Source organism: Pituophis catenifer, unplaced genomic scaffold, assembly GCF_029215685.1.
Source record: "Pituophis catenifer annectens isolate HBS135680 unplaced genomic scaffold, rPitCat1.0.hap2 SCAF_2, whole genome shotgun sequence".
Classification (NCBI taxonomy): Eukaryota; Metazoa; Chordata; class Lepidosauria; order Squamata; family Colubridae; genus Pituophis; species Pituophis catenifer.
In genome coordinates this window covers 224,637,297-224,653,261 of record NW_027256882.1, presented here as the reverse complement: position 1 = coordinate 224,653,261, position 15,965 = coordinate 224,637,297, and the positions used below count along the sequence as shown (strand labels likewise).

Sequence of the window (15,965 nt, the reverse complement as noted above, 5' to 3'; positions counted from 1 at the left end):
ACAGGTAGTCCTCGACTTCTGATAACTGAGCCCTAAATTTCTGTTGCTAAGTGAGACAGTTAAGTGAGTTTTGCCCCATTTTATGACCTTTCTTGCCACAGTTGTGAATCACCGCAGTTCTTCAGTTAGGAATATGATTGTTAAGTGAACTGGCTTCCCCACTGCCTTTGCTTGTCAGGAGGTCACAAAAGGTAATCACATGACCCTGGGACACTGCAACCATCATAAATAAGAGTCAGTTGACAAGTGTCTGAATTTTGATGATGTAACCAGGGGAATGCTGCAAAAGTGCAGCATTATAAGTGCAAAAAACGGTTATAACTCACTTTTTTCAGTGCCGTTGTAACTTCAAACGGTCACTAAATAAACTATTGTAAATCGAGGATCACCTATATTTTGCAGACTATTGTATTTGGATTCAGATTGGATAGTTGTTGAGTATTATAGGCTAGACTTGATGTGGGAGGTTAAGTGGGTGGTAATTTTATTTCTGAAAAGAGATAGAAAAGCAAAGTATCTTCTTGTCTTCCAGATACTTTACCCTACAACTTTCAAAATTCCTTGTCATTAGGATTGCATCTGGGGGACCTCAGGCTGCCCCTTCTTGATCTATTTAGTTGCTATTCTAGTTGAATACATTTTCTACCCATTCTTTATATTTAAGTAAATAGTGAATACAGCTGCGTCTATACTAAAGATCATGCAGTCAAATTGATGCAGACCAGAAAATTATCAGCAAGCATGGAAAAATCCCATGTTTGCAGAACCTCAGTGCACTTAGTACTCAAGGAATGCTGATTGTTAGACAACGGAGAAAATCAAACACAATGCAGGATTGGGGACAGAGTAGGTCGATATTTTTAAACTTTTCAAGATTATGGTATACTGACAGAGATCTATAATTTTTAAAAACTGTTTGACTACTGAAACCGTGACTGGAAACATGCTTGGTGCAATCTGGCTTGGAGAGACAGATTTCTGTCTTCTGTGCCTGTACTTCCAACGGCTTTGTGATCAGAAAAGGGAATTTTGCTTGAGTGGAGGAAACAGTTCCATTTGCTTTATGAATTGAAATGGACATGGCAATTTCCTTGCTTGAGGCACCCCAGTGCTGATCAAAGTGATAAATCAAAATCCCCCCATAGCAATTTGCAGCAGTGTGGGATCATGTGTAAAAGATGAAGTATTTTTATGAACATTCAGTGCACACTTCTAACTTTTTTTATGAAATACTGCTGTTCCCAGAGTATACATCAAGAAACACTGGAATACCACTAACTAAAAACATTTCACATTGTTAACATTTTATTGCAAGGTCTTCTTACTGTTTGATTTTGGTAATAAACAGCCAGTTTGGCTGGAATATTTTATAGTTCCTCCTCTATTACCTATTTCATATATCTGATATCCTATAAACCTATATCTTCAAAGATGAGAGAGTAAATTCTTATAAGCAAATGAATGACCAAAAAAAGCATTTATATTTTTTCCTATTAGGTGTCATATGTCATGTAGAAATGATACAATATAATATTCTTACATAATATACATTACAGGAGTTCAAATTGCAATGAATATATTCCTTTTATGATCTATTTGATTGATAGAATAGAATGAATTAGCTACCCTCAGATCTTGAATTTACTGAAGGTCAACCTCACTAATGTTCGATTAACGATATTGTTTTAAAATAAATTTTTCTATGTGAATGTTTTGAGAACATGGATAATCAAAACTTAATACAGTTCTTTAATTTTTTTCTTCCACATTGAACATTTTAAGCAAAACCAACCAGGATATCGTATCTGTCAGAAAAAATATCTCAATATCAATATTTAGGGGCCAGATAGGGAACTCAAAAATTTTAAGAGAATTTCTGTCATTATGAAACTGGAAATAAAGCTCATGCAAAGCAGGACTCAAAATAGTTGAATTTTGCTTAATTTTAGTCATTTGAGCTAAGTTTACTTAATATATCAATGGCTCAGAAACATGGACTCTGAGCACCTAATACATTATTTGAATGATGAATAGAAGCAATGCATTGATGTTTACATTGCTACAAAAAGACTAGAACATTTTTATGATAGTAATGGGTAAGTTTTAAAAAGAATGATCTTCAAATATTGAAGAAATTGTTTTGCTTTTAAAGGCAGTTCTCGGAAAGAGGGACCAGAGAGACCCATAAGTTATTTATATATTTATTTAATTTAATTTATTATTTCCTGATAGTTAGAACAATTAATCAGCAGAATGACTTGCCTCCAGAAGTTGTGGGTGCTCCAACACTGGAAGTTTTTAAGAAGAGATTGGACAGCCATTTGTCTGAAATGGTACAGGGCTTCCTGCCTGAGTAAGGGGTTGGACTAGAAGACCTCTAAAGTCCCTTCCAACTCTGTTATTCTGTTATATGCCACTCATTTCACAATTTGAGTTGACTCTGAGCAGCTAGTAATAATGTTGGTTCTTTCCTCTGGAATGTTTGCTCTGTGCTACCTCAGCATGGTGGTGGATGAGTGAAGAACATTGGGAGTATATAAATAATATAAAGTAATTGACGATACATTGGCAAATGATGAACCCCTTAAGTCAAATGGCATTCAACATAATACTGAGGAAGAGTTGAGGATCTTTCAGCAGGTTAATGGTGTTTATAATGTAGCTACATTAAAGCCTTCAGGAAGTCTAGTTGCTGATATTGCCATGAAAAGAAAATCCAAAGCTGCAAAGACAGAATTACAAAGGAAATATGGAATGTAAGAAGCATGAACAAACTCAGAACAGAGAAATATGAAATGAAACAGCTACACATTGCTATCTTAGGTATTAGTAAATAGAATGAATTGGAATTGTACTCTGTAGGCATGTGGGAAAGACCCTGGGAGAAGGGGCAAAGAATTTCTGCCTAGGGAACACAGATAAGAGGGAGCTGGCTAGTTGATAGGGCAAGAGGCCCAGAAGGGACCCTCCTTAGTTTCTCAGGTGATGCTTCCTATCTGGTTTACTGGTAAGGCTGTCAGATATTTTCAGTCAAAAGATCACACTGTGATGTCTCCCAGATATCTCATAGGATGTCCACTCAGGGGAGGATGAACCAATTCCTGGCATATCAGGAACTGGGTGGATTGATGGTGGACAGCTGTCCTGAAGGGATTTGGCTGAGACTCCAGCTCGGGAAAGCTTGCAGTGGCAGACAGCCAGCGAAGAGGAGGAGGAACTGCCTTCTGTATCTGATCCAGGACAGAGAAAAGGCAGGAGCAGAGAAGGTCAGCCAGACTATTTGAGAGGAGAAAGCCCCACCTGTCTTGATGGGCTGCACCAGAAGCTGGCTATTTACCACAACAGATGGATGAAGGCATTGCTGGGAACAATGTGTTTGTTCTCTAGCTGTGTGTCTGGTTGTCATGAGTCCTGCTTCACTCTGGAATGGTTTGGAATTGAATTGTGCCTTGGAGACCATGGACTTTTCTTGCCTTGTGAGATCTCTTATGTGTGGATTTAAGTTTTGCCTGGTGGATTTCAGTTTGTCTGGTGGAGTTATTTTGTTTGATCAACTTTCAAGTGCTTTGTGGACTATTGGGCCCTTGCTCTGTGGGCTAACCCTGGTCTGCTTGTGGCTGGACTTAATTGGGACAGTTTTTGGTGAAGGGAATTGTTGGGGAATATTAACAAGCCCACTAAACCACAGTTACGTGTATGTGTGAGTGAGCGGAACAGCACATCAAGACTCAAAAAGAAATCGGAATTATTTTGCTTTCATTCTTAGGAAGGGTACAGTAAGAACAATACTTGACTACAATGCAATTAATGACCCAATGATCTAGTGGTTAAGGTACCAGGCTAGAAACTAGGAAATTATGATTTCAGTCTGCCTAGGGATGAAAGCAAGTTGGGTGATTTTGGGTCAGTCATTCTCTCAGCCCAACCCTTCTCACAGGATTGTTGATATGAGAAAATAGAAGGAAAAAAAGAGTATTTCACATGTTCGCCACCTTGAGCTATTCATAAAAATAATAAACGGCGGGATTAATTTTTTTAATATACCAATTAAACATTGTAAATATCCATTTAATATGATTATCCAAGTTTATGCTCCAACCACCGATACAGAAGAACAAGAAATTGATGAGTTTTATGATCAGATTCAATTCGAAACTGACAGAACTGTAAGCAAGATATATTACCTGTGTTTGGAGATTAGAGTGCCAATCTTGGAAATAATTAAGGAGGAAAATATAGCTGACTGTATGGCCCAGGAAACCAAAATAAAGCAGGAGAACAACATTAATTTCTGCCAATCCAGTGATTTATTAATTGCCAACACAGCCTTCAAATAACCAAAATGAAATTTCTATGTACACCAGAGAGAGTACATAGAAATCAAATTGACTATATTATTGGTACAAGGAGGTGGAAGAGCTCCTTTATAAAAATAAAGATATGGCCAAGGTCTGACTATGGAATACTTCACTAACTGCTCATGAACATCTTCCAGATTAAATTAAATTGTAAGAAAAAAATCCAACTACTTTCCATCGCAAAGGTGCCTTTTCAAGAGGCAACTGGACTTTGTTTTTCTTTGAAGATGTTTCACTTCTCAATCAATAAGCTTCTTAAATTCTGACTGAATGGTGGGGAATGGAAGCATTTATATTCCTTGGAGATAGCTGGTCATTTGCATTCTTTTAGAAAGTCATTGAGGCAACTTGGAGGTTTATCGGTGTCCTCAGGGTCACCTTCGTGCAAATGGGTGTGGAGCCTTCTTGGAACTGCTGAAAGGATGGTGTAATTCTTCCATTCCCCAACATCCAGTCAGAGCTAAAGAAGTTTCTTGGATGAGAAATGAAACTTCTTCAAAGAAAAACAAGAAAGTCCAGTTGCCTCTTGAAAAAGCACCTTTGGGACAACCATAACCTGGATGACTGAGAATCTCCATAAACAATGATAAAATCTTGATCATGTACACAATATTTTCAAAGATAATATCCAGAATCATTCTGAAATTGTGAACTTATGGAGAGGAAACCAGAAGTAGTTTGGAATGAACTAAAATAAACTGTTCAAGATTTATGTAAAAAAGAGTGCATAAGATTAAAGAAAAGAAAAAAGCAAATCTCAGAATGCATAGTGAAAATTGCCAAGAAGAGAAGAGAAGCTAAAGCCAAGAAAGACAAAGATATCAGAACCGAATTTGACAAAGAATTTCAGAAAGCTATTAGAAAAGACATAAAGCAGTATTATGACATCTGTAAAGACATTGAAAATGGAAACATAGAAAAACAAGCAAAGTCTTTCAAAACATCACTGCATTGAGAAATAGGTACCAACTTTGAATTGGAATGCTAAAGGATGCCAATGGAAGATAGTAATTTATTCAACTGATAGTAACTGATTCAAAGATCAAACAATATGAAAGGAGTATATTGTGATTCTGTAAAGTACAGTTATCAATATCCAATATACTTTGGAAGACATTCCCAATTTTAAAAAACCTCTAGTATCAGAAGATCACTAATGAGAACAGTATACTCTGGTCATTGCCAAATCAGAAGGTTACAGAAATAGAAAGAATATATTCAAAAATATGACAAGCAACAGAAGAAGAATCAGAAAGGATTCTAATCAAAGTAGGCCAACAAATACAGTATGTTGTGAGAATACACAGTGGCCAACAGATTGGAAAAGGTCAACCTATATTTTAATAGCAAAGAAAGAAAAAGTAATAGACTCTGCAAACTATCATAAAGTATCCTTAATTTCACATGCTAGCAAAATAAGCCTTAGGGTCATCCAATGCAAATTAGAATCCTGTATGAAAAAGAGGTGGCCAAATATGCAACCTGATTTCATAAAAGGCTGGAATATAAGATATTATTGCTAATGTGCTCTAGATAAATTAAGACAGCCAAAGAATAGGAAAAAATTATATATTTTATTGATTACAGAAAGACCTTTGATTATTTTGATCATGTCAAGCTATAGAATGTTGTTTAAAAATGGGAATCCTAGAATATGTTCTTTTCCTCATGCAAAACCTATACACAGGTCAGGAAACCACAGTTTTGATGGAATATAGCAAAAAAACCTGGCCCCCGATTGACAAAGGAGTGAGAGAAGGTTGCATACTCTTTCCTTATTTTTTCAACCTATATGTAGTATATATATTGAGGGAAGCTGGATTGGAAGATTAATTCAACACTGGGGAAGAAACATTAATAGCCTATGTAAGTGCTGATGACACTACTTTTGTAAAATACAAATAATCTGCAAGCTTAATATAATTAGTCTTCAATTTATGACAATTGGGACTGGAATCTCAGTTGTTGAGAGAAACTGACATTAAGTGAAATGCCCATGTGACTGCTTCATTCAACAACTGCACTCCTGCATTCCTGCTTGCAGTCATTAAATAATCTTCTAAGCAGATGGCGCGAAAGAGGCTGCCTGCTGAATTCAGTTCCCCTCTGTGCGCAGAAGGGAACTCCTCTGAATAATTGCAGGAACAAAGTTCAGGTCTTCGGAGTCTGAACTCCATTCCTACAGCCCTTTGGAGGCATTCCTCTCTCCTCTGTGTGTGGAGGGATGCTACCTATACAGTCTAGGTTGGAAAGAAAGTCAAACTCAGAACAATTTTTAGTGCCAACATTAAATGTTTAAATAGAAAAACAACCAGAAAAATTATTTCCCCGTTGCTTTGTTCAAGTCATCTTACCAGATTTGTGCTTCTTGTGTTTGGCTTTCTTTTTTATCATGAGTAATTTATTCTGGATCTCAGGTTTATAAGATTTTAATGAGTGGAGATGAATCTCACGTTTTCTCTGAAGGCTTTCATTCAAAATATCTTTCAATTTCTTTTTCTTTTTCTTCTTCTTCTTTGCTCTTATTTTACTAAACATTAGTGTTTTCTGTTCTACCGAATTCTTTGAAGTCACTTCTTTAGCAACTTTGTGACAATTAAAGTCTGCATTGTCAGTCTGATTACCATTCACATGCATCTGGCATGTTTTAAGTGTGTTTTCTTTTAATGGGATTCCCTCAAGTTTGACAACTGAAGATTCACCATATTTTTCTTTGTTTTCTAGAATCCTGATTTCTCCTGGGCTAAGAGGTTCCCCCAAACCATCTTCTGAAACAATGCCTTTGTCTTGATTTTCTTTACAGCAATCTTTTGTAAAGTCACAATCCTTATGTGTTTTCTCTTCACAATTATATTTAATTTCATGTTCTGGTATAACATTCAAGAGATTCAAGTGAACCTTGGCCAAGCAAAGATTTTTTCCAGGTTCTTGTTTTGCATGGGGCAACAGCTCTTTAGCATCAAATCTAATTTCCCCATTGCTTTTGGTGCCATACTCACATTTCACCTTCTCCAGTTTAATGCGTGGTACTCTTTTTACTTTAATTGGAGGAATGGGAAATTCAGGGGCATGAAAAGGCTTTTGCTTATAAATCCGTATGTCTGCACCACAGAATTGTGGGAAGTGAACATAAGCATGTTCTAAATAATCATAACCCAGAATCACTTCCCTGCACTCATGAATAGGTTGACCAAGTACTGCATCCTGTACATCCTTTTGAGTCTCATATATGAAGTCGCAGAGGCCTTTAAGCAACCATACCTTCTGACAAAATGGAAGTTCATGAAATGGTTTTTCCTCCAAAGGATTGACTTCTCCAAGAACTTTGAAAAACTGAGGACAGAGGCCAAGTTTTTCTGCACAACTGTCTGGATTATCGGTTTGCCCAACCATTGTATACCACTGTTGTACTTTCTGTCTAAGTGCTGCTTCCCAAGTCCTGTAAGGTAAACTTGGTCTTCGATGCAAAGTAGATCTTCGATGGGGAGGACTTAACAAAGAAGTCATTATTTTAGACAAAAATGGACTACACTGAGGCATCAAAAGACAGCGTTCCAATTCATAAAATACTATTTCAGGCAAATTTAAAATATGTTGTGCTAAACAAAGAAAATGGCCAATAGCTGGAATTTCCCACATGTTTTCCATTTGAGTAGGTGCTGCTTGAGACAGAAGAGACTTCTCCCATTCTTCTACTTCTTTTTGACTAGCTTCTTCTGCCTCTTTTCTTTCTTGTTCTCGAAGTCTAAAAAAAATCAGGTTTAATATTAAAAAAAGGAAGACAAATGGAAAATAATTTGCACATAAAAGCAAAAGAAACTTTATAGTAGCATAACTAAGATTTTGACTGAGTCTTGGATACTTCAATACTTCTGTAATGCAAAATCCACCAAAAAAGCAACCTGGATATTTTATTATCTTGTTGCCACTGGATATTGAGTTATCCTTCAACTAGAACAAGTTTTGAAATATAGCACCTAGAGGTGCTGATGCAGCAAATGATTCTATACTTCTTTTGAAGTCCAAGATACATTAACTCTCACATCCTATTTTGCTATTAATACTTATAGCATGATGTAGTATAAAGATAAAATATTATAACACCAGACATTTGCACTCAGTGCATCCAAAAACAAAACAAAACAAAAAAATTGTCTGCTATGGTGCCTGTGTTTAGTGAACAGCTGATGGACTAAATACTAGCAAAATCTTGTTATTTATAATATATACTATTGCATAATATAAGAAACATAATATAACAATTACTAATGTCTCAAATTAACTGTATTGAAATCTTACCACACTCATGCACAGAACAGGACTCTACTTCTCGTTTTTTATTGTTATCAAGACTAAATACTGAGATCCCACAGAATTCTATGTAAAGGAAAAACACTTTCTCAGAACAGTTGCCCATACAGTATAGTTCCACCTGCTGCAGTCCACATAATCCCACCTGCTATAGCCTCCTGGCTTTTATCCAAGTCTTTTCTTTTAAGGAGATTAACTGTAAGACGACGAAGTATGGGAAAGCCCTGCTATTTCTGCCCTTGTACTTTTGGGACCCAAGTTCTAAAGGAATACACCTTAAATCCTATCAAAGGTTTCTTCATTTATAAAGACCACCATATTGATAAATATGTCAATATACATTTTAAATCACAATACTGAACTTTGTCACAATCCATATTCCCAATATATTATCAAATAATTTTTTAAATTTCAGACTACTGAATATTAAATCTTATATTCTCTGCAACTGACTCTAATTGCATACCTTCAGTTTATTTTATATTTCATCTATTGTACAAGCTGTTTCGTATCTGTTTCAATTACATTAGAGTCCTAATAATAAGTCACTTGGCCAATATCAATTCTTTATCCTCTTTCTGCAACACGTTAATTTCAATATAAGAAAACTCATAAGCATTGCAGCAGCTAACTATTGATGCAAGCACTGTCCATTACATTCTATGCTTCAGTGAATCTCAGAGCTGATTGAATATAAGTTGTAACATTAATTGTATGTATGCTACCTCTAGAGCACAGCTTTTGCTAAACAAATTCAAGGAAAAAAACCAGTATGTTCTGTACATAATTTTATTCTGTAAAGAATGAGAGCTCTCCTATTCTTGAAGAAAATTTAGAGAAACTATTAATCAAGCGGTTCTTTTTTTTTTTTTTTTTTTGTGAATTCTAGAAAGTTTGAGACACAAACAAAGCTTCCATGCTTTCATCCTTGGAATAATTATGTGGACTGGTTCAAGATTGCATATGCAGTATCAAACAAGAAAAGAGTATTTTGTATATTTAAAACTACCTTAGCTTGTTCACACATCAATACTTGATTATACTGATATGTTTTTGTTTTAACAATGACTGGATTTACAAATCAAAGTGCTTTGTTTAAACTGAGGTATTGACAATCCTCTAAAGTGTATGCAATAACAATACATAGTCAAACACTAATTATTCTGTTCCCAGATATATTTGACTCATCTATAATTAATATACTCCTCAATCACACAGAGGATGATGGGGATTAGACTCACATATATAGAGACTAATTCAGGGAAAGTTACTAATAATTAAATGATGAAGAGCAATACAAACATAAAAGAATTAATATTAACTGGATTCCTAAATCATGATTCATTTAGTAAGCCACAAGTGTCTGGTTCATACAATACTTCAAAAATCATGGCTTGAAAAGCACAATGAGGGAGAACTCATATAAGCTATTTTATGGTTTGGTGTGCTGTATGGATGAAGCCATCTCGAAATGTCCTTTAACAGCAAAAGTTGAAGCTAGCTTAATAAAATTTAGAATTTTATTAAGAATTTAGTTTAGATTTAATAAATGAATTCTATTCCTGATAGAAGTTTGTCCAAAAATTGTACAAGTTTTCCATCCGTCATCAAGCTAAAAAACAAAAGATACCTGCAGATTTCCTATCTAAGGAGGTTCTAAGAGAACTTCTGAACTCCAGAAATTCAGAAATAAAGAAGTGACCAAAATGAAGGAATGGTGTAGTATGATGTTTTTTAGAAGAATGGTACAGACTAAAGACAAGAATTGTAGCTTTATCTCCTCTTGTTGCAGAGGAAGATTTATAAAAATAATACATTCTTTACAAAAACAAAAATGTACTTATCAATAAAACTGAAGATCTATCCCTTTACTTAGATTTATATACCTCTTACTTTATAAAAATAGGAACTTTTGCCATCAATTAAGATAACCCTACATGCCAAAATTAATTTTCATAATTCAAAAGAGAATCTTTCCTGAAAGTTAATTTTGATTAATAGTAAAAGCTTTCTAAGCCAAGCCGCTCTACCAAATTAGTAGTTTCCTTCTTCTTCAGGCTCCTTTTTCACCTTCCTCCTGATTTTATATAACCCCATATATTAATGCTACATTAAACTTAATTGTAAACTATTAATCATGTAAAATAAATGGGAGAAATGTTAACTATGTTGATGTATGAGCTAATGTCTAAATTAAACCGTCCCCCGAAAAATGAAATGCTTTGAGATGCTTTGCTATCAAATGGTTTTCTAATAAAACAAAAATACATGTTTTTTGTTCCAAAGCAGGGCATTAATGAAATGAACAGTCAAGGCTATCACCACTATTATGTGAGTAGACATCTTGGTGCCTTGCTTTCCCCTGCATCCTCCCATGAACTTCTGAAAGCTGATTGGGAGACATGCAGTGAAGAGAGACTGGGTAGGTGTTTTCTCAACAAGTACCCGTCTACCAGTATCTAGATACAATTGGATGCTACCCACAGGAAAGTAATGATTAATTTTTTTTTATTCTGTAGTCTTAGAGCAGTTTTTAATTCTTGAAATATAAAAGTGTATTTCATATATTTTGGTTCAAAAAAGTCTTATTTTTCTAAGAACAGATACAACGGCATAATTATCTGTTAACTATTTAGATTTCTTTTGGAAATCCGTTCTGAACCAGAAATGAGGGGCAAGTGAAATGTTTAATCTTTTAAGGGACAAAGCCTGGATGGACAAAATAAAGAAAGAATAGCTAAACACATTCCACTTTTGCCTTTTACCTCTTTTCTTCTTTTGCTTTCAGTTGTTCTTCCTGTCTCAGAACCTGAACCATTACGGATTCAAACACGCCTGTAGTCAAGCCTGCTAAACTGCGGGGTGTAGAACGACGCCTTGTTGAAGTACAAGCTGTTCCCTTCTCATCTTCCAGCCCATAGAACCCTTTAGATGTTACTGCTATTGCTGTCTTCTCTCTTAAATGCCTTGAAAGAAAAATCAAACAAATGCACAAGAATGTTTTTCCCGAGCAGCAGTAATCCAGCAACTACACTTTTCACATTTACAAAGGCAGCTCAATTAGACTACTCTCTAAGTGTTATTCTGACATGTATTCTGATAGCAAAATATACTCTTCACTATGCGCTTTGTGTCATCATATGCTCTGTAATTAAAAAGAAACATTTTTTTTCTCTAAAGCAGTAACCTAAATTTTATTTAATGTCACCTTCCATTAACACATTTGACCATTAATAAAACTTCAAGGAAAAATAAGAGACTCTGGAATGGGATAAATATTGGTGTAGAATCATTTGATCACGTATCTTCGTTATTTCTCAACTACTCAAACTACCCCTTACATTTAAAATACTATCTTATATATCTGTACAGTCTATATATGCACAGATATATGATTATCTGGATTAAGTCCTACTGAATTTTCAAGTATTACCTTTAATTATACTTGCTTATATTTTCACCTTCTCATTTGCACTTTTTTCCTCCAAAATCTCCCCTGCTTAAATTGTTAAGTTATAGAAGGAAAGCAATATCACCAGCACAATGTACTTTGAGGGTACTTAGTAAGAATGCAGCATTTGAAATTGTGACTACTTCCTCTCTACTATAATAGTGTTTCTGTAAAAATTAGAAACATTAAAAGCAAGCATTTCTATTCTCAACCAGTAAACATCTAATTGATTTTTTAATGAGAACATGCTTTATAAAATTACTCATATAGCCCACACCATTTGTGGCTTCCAGTTCTGCTTTTGTGGCAACTATGGCTTGTTTTATATGCCATGATAGCTCACATTTGTGCAAAGCATACTATGAAATTGAAGAGAGCAAGAGAGAATGGCATATCCAAATTCATATTGTTCAAGTCTACCAAGATCATTACACCAGGTTTTTATCCCCAATTGCCTTTTATTTGTAACCTTTGAGTTCCGCTAGTTTACTATAATTACTGCTATAACAACTATTAGTCTGAATCGGCTCTTAGACTTTTTGCATTAATTGTTACACTTTATTAACTATCCATAATCCCATAAGCATCTCACTCATACACAAGTGATTATGATTTGCTTTATGGGATTAACATAATAGCTGACAGATGCAGAGTTTAAGTAGACTTCTCATTTGTCTGCATTTCCTGGAACCATTACTCAATCACTTCTGCTTGACTCCTCCTGCCAGAAGCAGAACATATGAAAGCTCTTCCTTTAATAAGCCAGAATCTACAGCCAAAAAATAAACATGATTTCCAGGTATAGAAGAGCAAACTAGAGGTACTGGTTCCGGCAACATTCTAGGAAACAAGGCAATGTGTTTCTTTGATCTGTTTAGTTGCTCCCACTGAATGGAAGAACCAAGTGAAAATGACTGAGCAGGTGTGTGCAACAAGCTTCTAATTAAATCAACTGTAATTCAAAACACTTTTGATTTAGTCTGACATTAAATACAGACAATGCTTCTTTACCCCATTTCACAAGTGCATTTTGAAGATTAAAACTCAGATTTCAAATTGCCCTTTTATTTGTGTCATTCTTCTACATAACTTCAATAATTTTTAGCTGTACACAGATATACTAAATCTTGGTTGACACGAGGGGCCGGTTCACTTTTCAAACTCATTATGCTCATAAAGGAATATGCTCTACTTAGTTCATTGAGACCTGTTATTAAATAAATATCAAAATAGGTGCAGCCTTTAAAATGTTACTAATTATGGGACTTCTAGGGAAGAAATGGTCAATTGAAGATGGCCACATCAAGAGTGGAGCTGATAATTTGGGGTTGCCCAAAAGTGTGCCAGACAATTGCTCCTTGCAAGAACTGGTAGGTTTAGAGCTCTGGGAGATGAGGAAATTCCTTTGTCAAAACCGCTGATGGCGTCTTTATGAACACAACCTCTAATCATTTTTGGAAATTGTTCATTAATTCTTTTTCAGCTATTAACCTTTGGAACTACAAGTTTCTATAGCATTGAGTAAGTTTCCTTCATTCCTTCACAAAATAAATTTTATATATAAGTTTTAGGTCTTAAAAAATTCTTATTTGGAATAAACAGCAAAAGGCTGATTAGAACATTCATTTTGGAATGTTACAAATGGACTAAGGATCCAGATGGATTTGAAATATGATTTTGAAATTAATAAGGCTCCTTCCCATAGAAAAGTGAGTAGATAAATAGGTATTACTTCAGTGGGAAAGTAACAGTTTCATATTTCATCGTATACTTTGCGCTGCGGCATGTCATGTTGGCCACCTGATAGTGGAAACATCTTTATTTATTTATTTATTTATTTATTTATTTATTTATTTATTCAACTTGTATGCCGCCTTTGTCTGAAGATTCAAGGCGGAGCTTCAGACAGCGCTGGCTCAATGGCTTAAAAAAACAGCAGCTGCAGCTCTATTTGTTCAACCCTCCACAACAGTCCCAGTTTCACATATGGCCCCTTGAGAAAATTAATTGCCCATTCCTGATCAATATTGTTAAAAGGAAGGAATATAAAGTTGGTTTATTTGATCAAGGCTAAAATAGATATGTTTTTATCTCTCGTAATCCTTATTGGACTTTTGCTGACTAGGGTGAATGACAAGATTTTAAGGATTTGTTTAAAGATAAGAGATGTGATATGGAAAGATTGTTTATTTTATTTTTAGAGAAGATGGTAACTTGCTAAAATTGTTTATGTATGTTATGAGAGAGGAGGAAATCATTTATTTATAAATTTCTTTTCTCTTCTTTTATATTATTTTTTTCTACTTTTCCACTCTTTTTATTTTTTCTTTTTATTATTTTCTTTTTCTTAGTTTACATTTTTATTTTTAATTGCAATGTTTAATAAAAACATGTTATTAGAGCAACGCAGTACATAAGATTCAAAGGGAAATAGTTATTCCACAACACAAATGGGCATTGCATACAATTTAAACCAGTGGTGAAATGTAAAATTTGTTACTACCGGTTCTTTGGCCGTGGCTTGGTGGGGGGTACTGTGACTGGGTGGGTGTGGCCAACTTTTTTTTTTTGTTTACTTTTAAAACCATTTTTTCTACAACCTCTTTGGCCAATCTGTCAGGCAACTCAGCTGGGATTGTCAGAGCCTTTTAAAAGCATTTTTTCTATAACCTCTTCAGCCGAAGAACTGCGCAATCATCAGAGGCTTTTTTTTTTTAGTTTTAAAAGCATTTTTTCAGCCAAAGAGGTTGTAGAAAAAATGCTTTTAAAAATTTAAAAAAAAGCCTCTGATGATTGCACGGCTCAGCTGGGCACGGGGGAGGGGGACTTTTGCTACCAGTTCTCCGAACCACCCACCGCCATCGCTACTGGATCAATCCGGTCCGAACTGGGAGCATTTCACCTTTAATTAAGGGTATCTTTTCCTGGGATTTTGCTACAACTCAAGACATCAGCCATGCAATCCTAGGAAAAGAATCAGGATGAACTACTGTGACCCTATAAAAGACACAGTTGCTTCAATGATCTACTGACAAGTGCTTTGTTCCCTTGAATGCAATCTTCAATAATTAGTGACAAAAGAGAAGACAGAGTAGGAGCAATTGTGCCAAAAATTTTTGTAACACTTTTAGAATTTCCATTATTCATAAATCTTCTATCTACAACTACATCGATTCTCAGGGGCTTAAAATATGAGGAAAAAGGCAGATTGAGAGTAAGCAGACTGATGTTTTCATTAAAATTATGCAAATATGATATAATAGAAATTAGATGTCTAGAAAAATTGGTAAGTATTTGAAAGATGTGCATAGTTGCACTTAAGTATAATATGCTTAATAGTGAGGAAACACTATTTGGGAATGGAAACTCCCTTTTAAGCAGGTACCGATCGAATGGGCCCTATCTGCTAATTTGTTTATAATTCCTGGGAGATGCTTACGGATACGATCAAAGATATTGTTTAATTTCTGAATTTCTTCTAGGTTTCTTGCTGTACTTATTCTTTATTATGGATTTGAATTACAAGAAAATAAATAAAATATCTTTGTGTCTTGCAAGAGTCAATCTGGAAGTTAAATCATCCAATTAATCTCTTTTAGTTTAACATACTAGGTTTTCAAAGAAAGTCCAAAAATAACCTCAAAAATAGTTTTAGGCTGAAAAAAAAGACAAATCTACCCTGTAATGAGTTTTTGGTTCATGGCTTTTTCTAACAAATTTCATTATATTTCATATAACCCAAATTTTTCCTTTCTTTGAGAACTTTTCTCCATTAAGAGTTTTGTCATATTTTACATACAAATGTACCGTATACATTTATAAACACATAATAAAAACTACTACAA

At 34.9% G+C, this 15,965-nt stretch overlaps 1 protein-coding gene across 1 annotated transcript in view; it reads right to left on the bottom strand.

Moving 5' to 3' along the window:
• Positions 1 to 15,965, bottom strand: part of BRD10 (bromodomain containing 10) — a 62,586-nt gene that overhangs the window by 19,301 nt on the left and 27,320 nt on the right. The window contains exons 2-3 of the mRNA XM_070938606.1: positions 11,435 to 11,635; positions 6,713 to 8,103 (exon numbers count right to left, since the gene is read on the bottom strand). Of these exons, the coding sequence (XP_070794707.1) occupies positions 6,713 to 8,103; positions 11,435 to 11,635 (1,592 nt within the window). The remainder of the gene's footprint in view (positions 1 to 6,712; positions 8,104 to 11,434; positions 11,636 to 15,965) is intronic.